At 40.3% G+C, this 14299-nt stretch overlaps 1 protein-coding gene across 3 annotated transcripts in view; it reads right to left on the reverse strand.

The window, feature by feature from the left end:
• The window catches only part of flot2 (flotillin 2), a 101778-nt gene that overhangs the window by 37852 nt on the left and 49627 nt on the right, over positions 1–14299 (reverse strand). Inside the window, exon 3 of one of the 3 annotated variants that reach the window (XM_033045818.1) lies at positions 13599–13689. The exons of the other annotated variants lie outside the window; for them this stretch is intronic. Coding sequence (XP_032901709.1) covers positions 13599–13689 — 91 coding nt within the window. The remainder of the gene's footprint in view (positions 1–13598; positions 13690–14299) is intronic. 3 annotated transcript variants of the gene reach the window in all.

Here is a 14299-nt window from a genome sequence, read left to right on the forward strand (position 1 = left end):
CATGCAGGTGCAGCAGGCAGTGAAGAAGGCGAATGGTATGTTAGCATTCATAGCAAAAGGATTTGAGTATAGGAGCAGGGAGGTTCTACTGCAGTTGTACAGGATCTTGGTGAGACCACACCTGGAGTATAGCGTAGTTTTGGTCTCCTAATCTGAGGAAAGACATTCTTGCCATAGAGGGAGTACAGAGAAGGTTCACCAGACTGATTCCTGGGATGTCAGGACTTTCATATGAAGAAAGACTGGATAGACTCGGTTTGTATTCGCTAGAATTTAGAAGATTGAGGGGGGATCTTATAGAAACTTACAAAATTCTTAAGGGGTTGGACAGGCTAGATGCAGGAAGATTGTTCCCGATGTTGGGGAAGTCCAGAACAAGGGGTCACAGTTTAAGGATAAGGGGGAAATCTTTTAGGACCGAGATGAGGAAAACATTTTTCACACAGAGTGGTGAATCTCTGGAATTCTCTGCCACAGAAGGTAGTTGAGGCCAGTTCATTGGCTATATTTAAGAGGGAGTTAGATGTGGCCCTTGTGGCTAAAGGGATCAGGGGGTATGGAGAGAAGGCAGGTACAGGATACTGAGTTGGATGATCAGCCATGATCATATTGAATGGCGGAGCAGGCTCGAAGGGCCGAATGGCCTACTCCTGCACCTATTTTCTATGTTTCTATGTTTGATTAAGAGTGAAATGTTCACCAGGATATCCTAGTGACTGCGTGTCCTTCTCAAATCGCCCCTCTCTAGATTAAGTGAGGTAAAATCTCAAATCTAACAGTCCAAAACTCTCAACATAGGTTTGTGTTTTTCCTCAAGTATTTAGAGTGGGACCTAAACCCGCAGAAAAGTGGTCACAATCAGCCAAAGTAGAACACAAGAAAATTAAAGCTAGCTTGCTATTTGAACGTCATGAGATCTGGTTGCAACATGGACTAATTGCCCACTGGAAAGTGCAGGAATTGAGTGAGTGGAGAATTACAAAATTGGACCAACTCGAGAACATCTAGGCAAATCTAATTGGTAGATTGGTTGCATCACTGGACTAGTATCCAGACAGCTGGACCATTGGCAACATACGCTGATCATCATGATAACTAGACAACTTAAATTCACTTCATTAAACAGCCATGGAAATAAAGATCTGATATCACTGGCGGTCACAATGAAACTACCTGCACAGAAAAAAAATCAAGTTCAATGATGCCCAATAGTGACTGAACCCTGTTCTTAACCCAGTGGGACTTGTATGCAATTCCTTGGTTGACTCCTAACTGCCTCCTCAGTTGACAGTTAAACAAATGGACAAAGAATGTTGTTGCCAGAGGTGTCCAGATCTCGAACAAATAAGGGAAAAATTTGAAGATGCACTGTGCCATTTATGGGAGACATATGCAAGACTTATAAGACAGATGCAGATAATGAAAATTAAAAGGGTTAATTGATTCTGTAAAGTTCAACATGAAGTCTAAAAGGAACATTCATTCTAAGGGCACAAAGTGGGTTGACAGTTAACAGACTATGTAGTGGGTTACACAATTTCCCTCCTCTCATCTCCAAAGCACAAGGACTCCCTTACTCATGCTGATTTGGGTCACTGGCAGCCTTCCATTTCCAGGGGACAATCCTCTACCTGAGCCCAAACACGTTTGGGAAACCACCTGACAGAATCATATTGGAACTGACTCTGTCAACACAGGTCCAGAGGCCGTCACCAGCCAGACCGTGATAACTACAGTAGCAAAGCTGGTAGAGCTGCTCTCCCACAGTGCCCAGAGACCACAGTGCGATCCTGACCTCGGGTGTGGTATGTGTGGAGTTTGCGATCTGGTGGGTTTTTCTCCAGGTGCTCCAGTATCCTCCCACATTCCAAAGGCGTGTGATTTTGTAGATTAATTGGCCTCTGGAAATTGCGCCTAATGTATAAAGAGTGGATATGAAAGTGGGATAACGTGGAACCTAGTGTGAATGGGTGATCGATGGTTACCTTGGATTCGATAGGCCAAAGGACCTGTTCAATCAATTAGTAGGAGACTGGATTCTAATCAATTGCATCTAGCTAGTGAGCATCCGTAACGGGACTTGGATAACATCCCCATCTGCTACCTCATACAAAATCACCAGTAGATTGGGCTTCACTCAATGCAGTCAGGGAGGAGCTATAAGCAAAAATGTTTAATGTGCTCATAAACCTGATGACAGTTTGCGAGCAGTAATCCAGAGCAGAAGATGACACGATGATTTATCAACCCCACACTTTGGCACAGAATGCAGGTGAAAGCATTAATCTTGTGACCAAGAGATATTACTTTGGATGAACATTCACTCCCATTTCTAGCCAGGAACTTTGCCCTGAGGTCACGGAACTAACGCTGGGAAATAGGCTTCGTGTAGATGGTAGATGGTAGAATGGTCAGCAGGGACGAGGTGGGTCATATGGTCTATTTCTGTGGTGTATGACTCTATGACTATTCAAAATTGGCAGGCAGGTAGGTAGGTATAGCCAAGAAAATAAGGAGAAGTTAGAGGAAAAATAAAATCACAATGAACCAGAAGTGAAAGAGAAAAATATTTCGGAAATGTCAGAGCACTGATTTGTTTCTAGTATTGAATAAAACACTGTTGTCTTGAGTGGGTGTATGAGAATGCAAGTCTGATGTGTCAGGATGTACCTTGATTAATACTTCAGAGTATAGATGCTATGGTGATCAATTTATGTCTTCAAAGTGGAAGGATTTATGGGTTTCAATTATTTCTTACCTTCCAAACACTTCCTGCTCCTAAAACTCTGCTACAACTACAATTCAACTCCAAAATGGTATATAGAGGTTCCACTGAACACCTTCCCTTTCAGTGTCTACCAGCCTTTCACAGACAGGGTATGACTTGTCACACTCTGAGAGAAGGCACTGAGAGACTTTGCAAGTTTAGGAGTGGCAAGCTGGAAAGAGAGGGGTTTGAGATTTTGGATGTGGTTAATCGTGCACAACACAAGCTGTGAAATCTAAATCTGAATCAACCATCAGGTTCTCATTGGTTTGAAAATAAAATGCTAATCATGCTCAATTTTCTCATCTGAAATTTAATTACATGGCACATGGTCATCCGGGTTTAAAGCTTTAAACTATTTTCTTCCTTCTCACTCTGACCACACATTAATTTTCATGACAGGCTGTGATTCTGTAGGTTGAATCTTCCAAACTGTTTTATATACCTTCTGGAGGCAGAAATACAGTACCTTAGGAAATTAAGCAAATAACTTGGTTTGAAAAGATTTAATGCCAATTTTGCCCCTTCTCTCACCCCTTAGAAAAAGCAGTCAATCCTGCACCTCCAGGAAGGAGGAGGGATCTGGTAGTTCCACTGCCAAAACCAAGCTGACAGTAAGCACTGCCTGCTTTCACAGCCAAACATGATCAGCCCCTGAAATTCACACTGTACAGCATTGTCTACCAGCTAGATATTTGGAGCGAGGGTCCTTTTCCTTTCCTGTGGAATGATTTAACAGCTGAAGGGAACAATGGAGAACAGAACAGAACAACCACTCTGTCGGCACAGTGAGAGTAAAATTAGGACCAGATATTCTCTGTGTGCTCTCGCTATTTGCACGCTGCAGGGGAGCTAATGGGACAGCCTCTGCCACCTTGAATAAGCAGAATAATGTTTTCCTCTTCATTAAAATAATGCTATCTGCTCCTTTAACACTTGTTGACCATAAAGCAGGTCAATTGCATCCTCTACAACATTATCCCATGGTCGGCTGCTAGGAGGCACATAAACACAGCCTGGAGCATTAGTATGATACATTTGCACTCATACTTTTGCGGGTATGCACAACTAAAGATTATGATATCACAGCCTCGTATAGTATCAAAAAAAGTTCAATAATTCTGAGAGCTTCATTCTAAATAAAACTGTTGGTGGATTTAGGCAAGTTGATTGCACTTTACATCAACATTTACATATTTCCTTGCATTACACAGCAAGTGATTTGATGGGACTTTCATCAATGCTGGATGGAAATTCATAGGCTCCAGCATAAACACTGGAAAACTAACTTATGCAACTAACATAACCACAGGAGTTTCTTTCTCAGCTCTATGCTTCTGTAGCTCCATGGTCTAGTTCCTGCTTTATTAGCAGGATCTTTAGACACTCTGCAAGCATCCATTGGAGAGACAGGTCCAGTACATTTGAGGGATAGCACTTCAGTAAGTCAACTTCATCAGAAGTCCAGATTCTGCCAATCCTATCTCTTATTGAAGGTGGAATTGTATGCAGATGGTCTTTAGTCCATCTACCGCTGGTCTCCAGCAGTTCCTTACTATATGTTCTGTGTATGGTGTGGAACATGATATTAAATATAATGCTGGTAAGAGTGCTGTTATGATCTGTAGAAGTAAAGAGGATAAATGTCTAAAATTTCCTGACTTTAAATTGTCTGATAATAATCTTAGTGTCTGTAATAAGGTAAAATATCTTGGACATTTTATTACAGAACAAATGACAGATGAGGATATTTATAGGCAACACCATATGATGTATGCACAAGCAAACATTCTCTTACTCAAGTTTAGTGCTTGTACAGATGGAGTGAAGATGTCTCTGTTCAGAGCATATTGTACACCATTCTATACTGCACACCTATGGTCAAACTGCAGAAAGCAAGCTTACAGAGACTTAAAGTAGCTTATGCCATGAGAATATTACTTAAAAGAGACCTAGATGGTGCAGTGCAAGTAAATTTTTGTGGTTGCAGGAGTCAATACTTTACAAACTGTCTTAAGAAATCTTTTGTATAAATTTATTTGCCGGATTAATGACTGAAAATAAAATTATCTTGGCCTTATCAAACATAGGGTTTAGCACTACACGCTACCAATCCCAGTTGTGGAGACATTGGTATAGTTGTTTCGTTGTAGGACACTGTTTTTAAAAATTCTTGATCTTAAACCATGTATTGTGCTTTTGTATGCAATTTATTCTATGTAATATCTTGTCTTTTATCTGGACCTTGAGTCTGTAATAAAAAGTAACTAAGTAAATCCTAATCAGATTTATCTGATGAAAAGACCTCAAGAGTAGAAGTACTGCACCATTCGGCTGATTTTTATTTTATTTCATTTGAAAAACTGGGTGGGGGCCTGGAATAACTATCTGATTTACTCACTGTGTTATAGATGATACCGCCTAAATTATTAACACAGCATGAAGTGCTGAATATGGTCCTCGAACAGAGCTGAGGGCATGTTGTAAGATCAGGAATGGATGGCCCTCGAGTACAGAGTGGGATGTGATCAGCTGTGCTGTCAATAGAGAACGGCAGGATGAGAGTTCAAATATACAGTACATAATAACCCACTTAGAAAGCTTCTATGTAGATTCAATCTTAAAAGGGAACAAGGAAGAATTGAATGGTAGAAATGGAAATATTCATAGGATTATGAATAAACACTGGGGCCACATAATCATTTGATCATGCAATTATATGGAGCACTGATGAAACATGAACTTTGGTCTCCCTACCCAAAGTAGGATACTCTTGCAGTAGAGAGAGTGCAATGAAGGTTTAGCAGATTGATTCCTGGGATCAGGTGATTGCTCAGTGAGCAGGAATTAAATAGACTGGGCTTATACTCTCTGAACAAGAAAAAAAGAAAAAGCACTCACTGAAACAGGACTTGCAGGGTAGCTAAGGAAACAATTTCCCTGTGCAGTGCTGTCTGGGATCTGGGATTATAGTTTCAAAAATAAAAGGGCCACTGGGTGCTGAAATTAGAGTTTTTTAAAGGATGTTAAGGATGTGCGTCTTATGAATTCTCTAACAAAGAGCTCTGCAGAAATCAGATGATTTTTGGGCATTAATGGAAAAATGGGAAATTAGGCAGGTGCAGGGATATGGCCCTGAAGTAAATCAGTCACAATCTTAATTAAAGGTGCAGTAGGCACAATCTTAATTAAAGGTGCAGTAGGCATGAGGAATTGAATGGCCTAATCCTACTTGCATTTCTTGGGGCAAAATCTCAAAAGGGCCAATGGATTCCTGCTGCAAATCCTTTTTATTTCTGAAAGTTATCACTGTCACCATAAGGGACTACTCGGTGGTAGTCAACACTAACACAAAATCATGATGGACTCTCACAGATCGTTATCCAACTGCACTAGTAGCAAGGCGACATCAAGTAGCAGCTGCATTCCTACCGACTGAAATTTATGAGAATTATATCAGAGGTGTCTTTCACAATATCCAGGAACTAATAATAATAAGTGAAGAAAACAAGCTCAGGTGCTGGTGCATGAATCAGTGACCAATTATCTCGACAACTAACTAGGTCTGACAGTAGTGCTACATACCTCCATTTCCCCAGGGTTTCAGCACATCAGAAAACCCACAGGGGGCAGCTCACTGGGGGGCAAGGGAGGGAGGCCATCGTCTGTGGCCTGGACTCAGTGGGATAAATTACTCAGCCTAGCTACAAGTTTTAATTTTATTTATAGCCTTTTCAATAAAGTGATAAGTGAGCATTCCCTTTAAGTCTGAAGAAGGGTCTCGACCCAAAACATCACCTATTCCTTCACTCCATAGATGCTGCCTCACCCGCTACGTTTCTCCAGCATTTTTGTCTACATTCCCTTTAATAGGTTGGTTTTATACCAAAGCTTTGGCATATACATATATAGACACTTTGTATATTAGAAAAAGTTTCCCTAATAGAACGACAATTTGTCTTACTTAAATTATTAACTGTACACCATGAAAATAGACATTTTCACACCAGGTACAGGTCTCCTCTGGTTATCTGTACTTCCTAAGCCCACCAAAAGTGATATTTTACTTTGGTGTCCAACTTTAAAAAGAGGCAGGGGGAGGTGGAATTATTGGAAGTGAAATAGAGCTGTGATTTTCCCTGGATAGAAGGGCAACAAAAGACTGGGGACCCGAGAGGCCAATGAAAGGTTCCAAGGAACCTTTGATAAACTTCCTAAGTCCTGCACACAAAAGGCTTATTAACAAGGTAACACAAGCTAGTCTGAGGGCCCAGATGTCAAAGGGAGTCAGTCTAAATGGAACAATTCTTTTTCAGAACAAAAATGTACTCCTCTCTGAGCATGAATACATTATGGAAGCTTTGCTGCCTACCCCAATTAAAGTTGACACGAGAAGAACTAGAACTTTAATTAATATTTAATACTGCATCACAAACAAAAGAATTTGGTATGTGGGAGAATCTATCATTAGCACTGAAAGGCTGACACTCAAGCACTAACCAGTGATCTTGACCGTCAACAGTAATGTTGTGAAAGCATAGCTTCTCCTTTCCCTCATCTCCTACAACGGTCATTGACTTTTGGCATGAATATTCAAACATGTGTGAGCCTAGTGAACAGATCTCTGCAGGGGCATTCAACTCTGGTGTGCATCACAATCGCCTTCAATGGTGCCCTCATCTGGACATTCACACATACTCTTGCCAGCGCATCCCACTCTATTGCTCTGAAGTTGTACAAATTTCTTGCTGACTCCTCTCCCCACTCGTTAGCTCAGGAAGGCTAATGATCAAGTGCTTTTAATTTAAAATTAAGATGTTGTTTGAAAGAAAGGTTGAAAAGTATAAACAGTTTCAATTGAATGATTTAACTTAAAATTGAATTAAAACCTTCACTAGACAGGACAGTGATCCTGGTGCCCATTGGTCAGCATGTTTCAGCACAACTGGTTCAATACTGGTAGGCAAATTCTGAGGGCATTTAAATCAAAGAAGAATCTATGAATATCTAGGTCAGAGGCTGAAACTAAGAGCAGGAACATGGCCCGACATGGCCTTCAAAATCTGCTTTCATATACACGCTCCAGTTTTGCTTTTGAAAAATCTGGTGTGATTTGTCTCACTCAAGATGAAAGCTTCATCATAATTAATATTCAGAGGCAAATCTCTGACCCTTTTGCCTCCAATTTACAGATCTCATCTGTTAAAACACAAAAATAGCCATCCTTTCTCAGAAGATTTATATATATGAATGGATTTTACCAAAAAAAAGGGACGTAATCTGTCCCTGTTCCATAATCTGCCCACACAGTTGGTTAGCAGAACAATGAACCCAACAATGGGAATTCCTGTGACTGTAAATTCTTCAAAGACATTTCAGTTCATGCTGGAGCCCTTTCTTTTGCCACAAACACAAAAATAAAGTTGGCAACAGACAAGGTAAGCTTCTAAAATACTAACAATGCTGAGAACATCCCGTTTTCCAACATTACTTCACGTCCGCATCACAGGACAAAATAAGTTATTCACCCCTGCACTACTGGGCAACAATCGAGAATGGATATTCTCCATTTCTTGGCCACATCGAACTAGTTCCCTGCCTTCTATCTTGAACCATCCACTGTCTCTGAATCATAGGAGCAAAATTAGGCAATTCGGCCCATCTGGTCTACTCCACCATTCAATCATGGCTGATCTCTTTCCCTTTCAACCCAATTCGGCCTTGGATAAATTGCCATTTCCATTAGTTAAACAACGTGCAGAGCCAATATCGGGATACGAGGGGAATGGGGGACTTCCATATGTTTTTGGTGGAGTAGGTGGGCAGTTTGGAAAGCCAGCACCCCTGCTATTTATCTGATATTGTGCCTGATTCAGAAGAATAGTCTCTGGCAAATGAATTATGTAGCCTGCCCAACAGCATCACTGCCCATATGTCTCGCACCAAGACTCTTAAAATCAAGCACTCTATTCTGAGATTCACCATTCCAAAAGGTTTTGGACCACAGCGGAAAGCCAAGATTTCATTGAAATAATGTAGCATCCCCACCGACTCATGGGAATCCAAAAACTTTGCCCATCTAAAGTGGCTCTTTAGCATCAGGGAAAACTACGAGCAGTGAGTCTCTACAATGGGAGCACATAATGAACTACAAACCACAGTAGGCACAACATTCAAACCATCCTCCCAGAGCATCGTTGGGGGAGAATCTGCAGATCCAGCAATGGACATTTCAGCACTTCACAACCGAGAAAACTGCAGAGGAAGGAAGTAATCCCCGACTCATGAGACTGCCACCCTCTGTTCTGCAATCCCATCAAGATTATGGACTCGAGTCTCTCAAATGGGACCCAAATTTAGTATCCGAAGTTTCCCCAAACATAATTTGGAATTCAGAAAGTGAGATCGTAACAAGTGAGCCACAAATGAGGTTAGAAGGGAGAGATAGATCAGCTGTGATTGAATGGCGGAGTAGACTTGATGGGCCGAATGGCCTAATTCTGCTCCTATAACTTATGTTCTTCTGATCTTATGAAATATTACTCTGCATGTTGTCAAACTAGTCTTTTACAATTCTTTAGCAGAACTGCCATTCTAATGTAAACATACATCTCTGCTATTGAGATCAAGTTCTAGTTCAAGTTTGTGTTTATTATCACTTAACCAACTAAAGTACAGTGAAATTTGAGTTACCATACAGCCATACTAAGTGAAAAGAACACAATACACACATAAAATAAAATTTAACATAAACATCCACCACAGTGGAAAAGGATCCCACATTAATCTGTTTAAGATTGAATTATGCTCATAGGCTACACTATTTGATACATAAGATTCCAGAAATAATCGTGCACGTAGACTATGTTTTCAATATCTGCTGGGTTATCATCCACAGATCCGTATCTTCACAAAGGCCTGGGTCAGCGTCAGGGATGTTGGGAGAGGGGGTGTCAGGCATGTGGGCTGCGAGCAGCAAAGGGTCTGAAACGTGGGCAGATTTATAAACAACTGAAACTGAGGTGTAAGTAGAAGTTGCTACATCAATGGAAAAATTGGCCTTGTGTCCAATCGCAGCCTTGATGTCATTGCCTGTGGGTTTTTTTGTTATCCTAAAGGAGTCAGTTCCCTATCCCACATGAATAACGACTTAATGTGTAGGATCTTGGTCAGCATTGCCTCGTGCCTAAAAGCATTGAACTCTGGATCTAAACAAGTGTTGCTTGGTACTGGCTTGGGATGGGTGGTATGAGCATTTGTGAGGTGAAAACACTGCAATGAGAAATTATCTAACCAGGGAGCAAGTTATTTTGGTTGTGGTGTTGTGTGATAAGACAGGAATAATTAATGCTCTCATAGTAAACAATTTCATTGGAATGAATGATCTTACCTTGGAAGTGTTTTTTATTCAATTTTAGGATTTGAAACAGTCTGAAACAAGTATCCTAAACCTAAATAAAGGCAATTTCAGAGTAATGAGGAGGTGACTGGAATGGACTGGGGAAATAGTTAAAATGGAAGGTATTACATGAACATTGACAGACACTAAGGAGACACATTATAATTTTCAGCAAACGAAGTTACCAGCAAAAAAATCCTTTAAGAGAAAAAATGTACTGTGTGGCTATTTAAAGAAGAATGAGAGTAAATTGATAGAAGACCCAGACATAGTTGTGAAGAATAGGCCAAAGATAGTGAAATATTTATAAAGGATGCCAGAAAATGATAAAAGAGAGAAAATTAAGATATTAAATTAGCAAATAGCATTAAAAAAATTATTCAGTAGATATACTAAAAGAGAGCAGCTTAAGTACACAGTGCTTGGTGGCCAAGATTGTGGATGAATAATGAGGAAAAAGTAATAGAGATTCTAAATTCAAAATGCTGTAGCTATCAGGTGGTATCTATGGAGGGAACGGGCAGGCAATGTTTTGAGATGGAACCCTCCTTCAGAGTCTGAATGCTGCCTGATCTGCTGAGTTCCTCCAGCATTTTGCGCTTTGCGCATCGGGAATCGCGAGTCTTCGGATATTCTTAATAATTATTTTGGATCCATTTTCATGGTTAAAGAAACAAAATACATCCCAATGATAATAGATAATCAAGAGACAGCAGGGATGGAAGAACCCAAAAAATTTCCATCGATAGAGAAGATGCCAGGTAATTAAGAGGCCAAAAGACAGACAATTTAATTGGATCTGCTGGCCAGCATTGTCTCGGGAATAACCCCAGAGGAATGGAGATCGTGATTGTAACCTATTGAAATCCCCTCAATTTTGCAAAAGTCCAGACGATCAGAAACTTGCAAATAAACTATTCAAGAAAGAAGGGAGACAAGCTGGAAACTACAGAGCAGTTTGCCTAACAATGGGGAAAACGCCCAATCACTGCAGAAATGCTGGAATCTATTCAGAAGAGTAAATAGGATATTGGAAAATCAAATGCCAATCCAGCTTAGTGCAAACATAGAACATAGCATTGCACTCTAATAGATTCCAGAATTTTCCCAGTTGCCCAGTATGGCAACTACTGTTTGCCCAAGACCATGAGAAATTGAAGAGATTGTGAACAGTCCAGCTAGCTCACCAAGCAAACCAGCTTCTTCCACCTCACCACCCGCCTATCAACTCCATCTACACCATGCTGTCTCGGGAAAGCAGCTGGCAAACAAAGGTCCACTCAGACCTCGTTATCTCTCTGCTCCCCTCTCCCATCAGGCAGAAGATAAAGCTTAAAAGCACGAACCGCCAATTTTACGAACGGCTTCTTCTCCGCTGTTATCAGACATTTGAGCAGATGTCTCATATGTCACGGATGTATTTCCAATTTTCCAATCTACCAGGTTGCCGCCCTTGTATTGCTTTAACTTGCATTTTCCCTGTTATGTAACACTATATTCTGCACTGTTTTATTTATCTGTTGGCACTACCTTTTGTACTCATGTATGGTATGATGTGACATGAAAGCATGCAACATTTTCCCCATTGTATCTTGGTGCATGTGACAGTGATAAACCAAAATCAATCCTCTGTATTCAAAACAGAAATTGGCAGACATTCGAACTGCAAGAGTCGTTGATATGGGAAAGGGGTGTTGAGGCCACGCCTGGATCAACCACTACCTTAACAATCAGGGGAGGGGGGGAGGGGAAACTGAGCCTCTCCTGCTGTAGTTTCTCTTTCTTATCATATGTAAATAAATAAATAAAGCTCTACTTGGGACATTTCTCTGCAGCATAGATTGGAAATTGTCCTTCCATATACATTAGACATCAAAATAAATACAATCCTGTCATATTGAAATGACCACCTTACCTTCTCTATATTAACATTCATGTCCCATTATGCAGTCTTGATTTCCTTTTGAAAATGTTTCTCCCTCCCTCCCCCCAATAAACTACTCCATCTTTCATGTGGTCACTGTGCCAAAAGAGCTTGTTCACTCAAGATTTATTTTCCCAACGCATTTCTTCACGTAAATAATTTATCTCTCTGCAGCTTACCTTGTGTAGAAAGTTATTGCTCTATCTCTGCCTTTTCAATCTGTCTCAAACAGTTCCTGATCTGTTGGCTCTGTTGCAGGAAATTAAATTTAATTGTAGAAAGGGTTCCAAGGCACAACCAATAAACTACAATCACACTGAAAAACTAATTCAAATCCTCAAACTAAAAAAAATCATATTTTGCTGGGAGTATACTTGTTATTTACCCAAGCAACCACAATGACAGTTAATGCTACATCCTCTGCAGTCTCCACAACCTCATGTTTAATGGAAAAAATCATTTTAAATGCTTAGCTGTCAATTATCCAGATTTATGTGTTGTTATTATTCAGAGAGAGCCAATTAAAATACAAAATTTAGGTGTGAAATTTTGCAGTTGACTGCCATACAATGCTATTCCTGGGCACAATTGCTGGTTAAAGAATAGTAAATAAATTCTCACAATGCTGCTCTGTTGAACACAATACACCAGCTGCAGCATAACCAATGATTTATAATTTACCATAACTAGACCTTTGTACTCAATGACTCCATTTGTAAATCCAACAGACTTGTCTACACTTTAAAAAAAAATCAATGGTGCTTAATAGTTACATACTCCAACAATATTGCACATTTATTGACAAAAATGTGTGGCCAGTGAAACCACAGATAGCTATGGTGCATGCAGGCACGTGTTGTACCATGAAGCTGATGCCCCATTATGAGACACCAAGACAACTCAGGATGCTTGCGACTTCCCACAATGTATGGGCTCAAACCAGGGAGAATGCCATTCATCTTAAGGTCATGCAGTTCCATTTAACCAGGTGAGGCAGAATAGAAACACATGTCAACAACAACAAAAATAATCAGAACCTGCAAAGTTAACCGAACGTTAGAGAAAATGTTCCCATGGTTCCAAAGTGAACAATCAGCTCACCACCAACATTCAAAGGTGGAAAACCGTGTGAAAGATTTTTGCATCATACATCAGATTGTGTGTTCATCCACAAGCATATAATTTTGATGCTGAGCTTTTGGGATTCAGCAATACTTTTCATGGAAGCCACTCAGCTCAGCCAAGATAAATGACATTCCAATACTTTACACAATGGGCCCAGATTAAATGGCCATGAGCCTGAATGCTCTCACAGTCAGGCCCTTCTAAAACACATTTTCCACCCTTGAACTTTATTCATATACAAATTACAGATTGTGTGACCTCCTACTGTTTTGTTAAGTTAAGCAAAAGCATTAGTAAGCTTTAATTATGCCTATTGACAGGCTTAGGCTGCAAAGAGTTTCTTTTTAGAAATCATAATTTTGGGGGATTGTGGGGTTATTTACCTGAGCGACCCCTGTGACAGTTAGTGCTACCCCCTCTGCGGTCTCTACATCCTCACACTTGGGCTGAAGCGTCATAATCTCAAGGGAAATCCTGTGGAAAACGTAAAACACTCGCAAATACCAGGTCACATGACAGGCCTCAAGCCTCACTTCCTTTGTCTTCCAATCCTTTTACCTTTAAACCCAACCAGATGTGCTGTCTGGAGCTCAAAATAAACTTGATCTAAATAAAATAACTGCTTAAGTAAAACCATTAGATTATTCCCAAGAGACTGACCTCATGAGATATTCAGAGCATAGGTGACTTCGAGTAGTTATAACTCCTGATAAAGTTGCAAAAGCAACCATGTTATTCAGCGGACTATTGCACGTGACTTTTCACAAAGAACGAGTCATTATATTGAACAGCATAGCTTATTATTTAAGGTAAACAATAATTCTTAATACCAGACAATTCCCACAATTCAGCACAGGGGGATGCAACTTTTCTCCAGAAAGGATTTGTGTTTGTTGTTGCGGTGAGTGCATTTCATATGTGGCAGACCTTCTGAATTCTGAGCTGTCCATTAGAGAATTGTAATCTGTAATCAATAGTTGTTCATGAGGGGTGTTAGACACTCTTGGATTTCAGATGTGGAAGTGGCAATGCACTCAGCGCACACCCACTATTAAATATTTTTAGTCAATGTTTTAATCCACCT

The sequence above is a fragment of the Amblyraja radiata genome, chromosome 28 (assembly GCF_010909765.2).
Source record: "Amblyraja radiata isolate CabotCenter1 chromosome 28, sAmbRad1.1.pri, whole genome shotgun sequence".
Lineage (NCBI taxonomy): Eukaryota > Metazoa > Chordata > Chondrichthyes > Rajiformes > Rajidae > Amblyraja > Amblyraja radiata.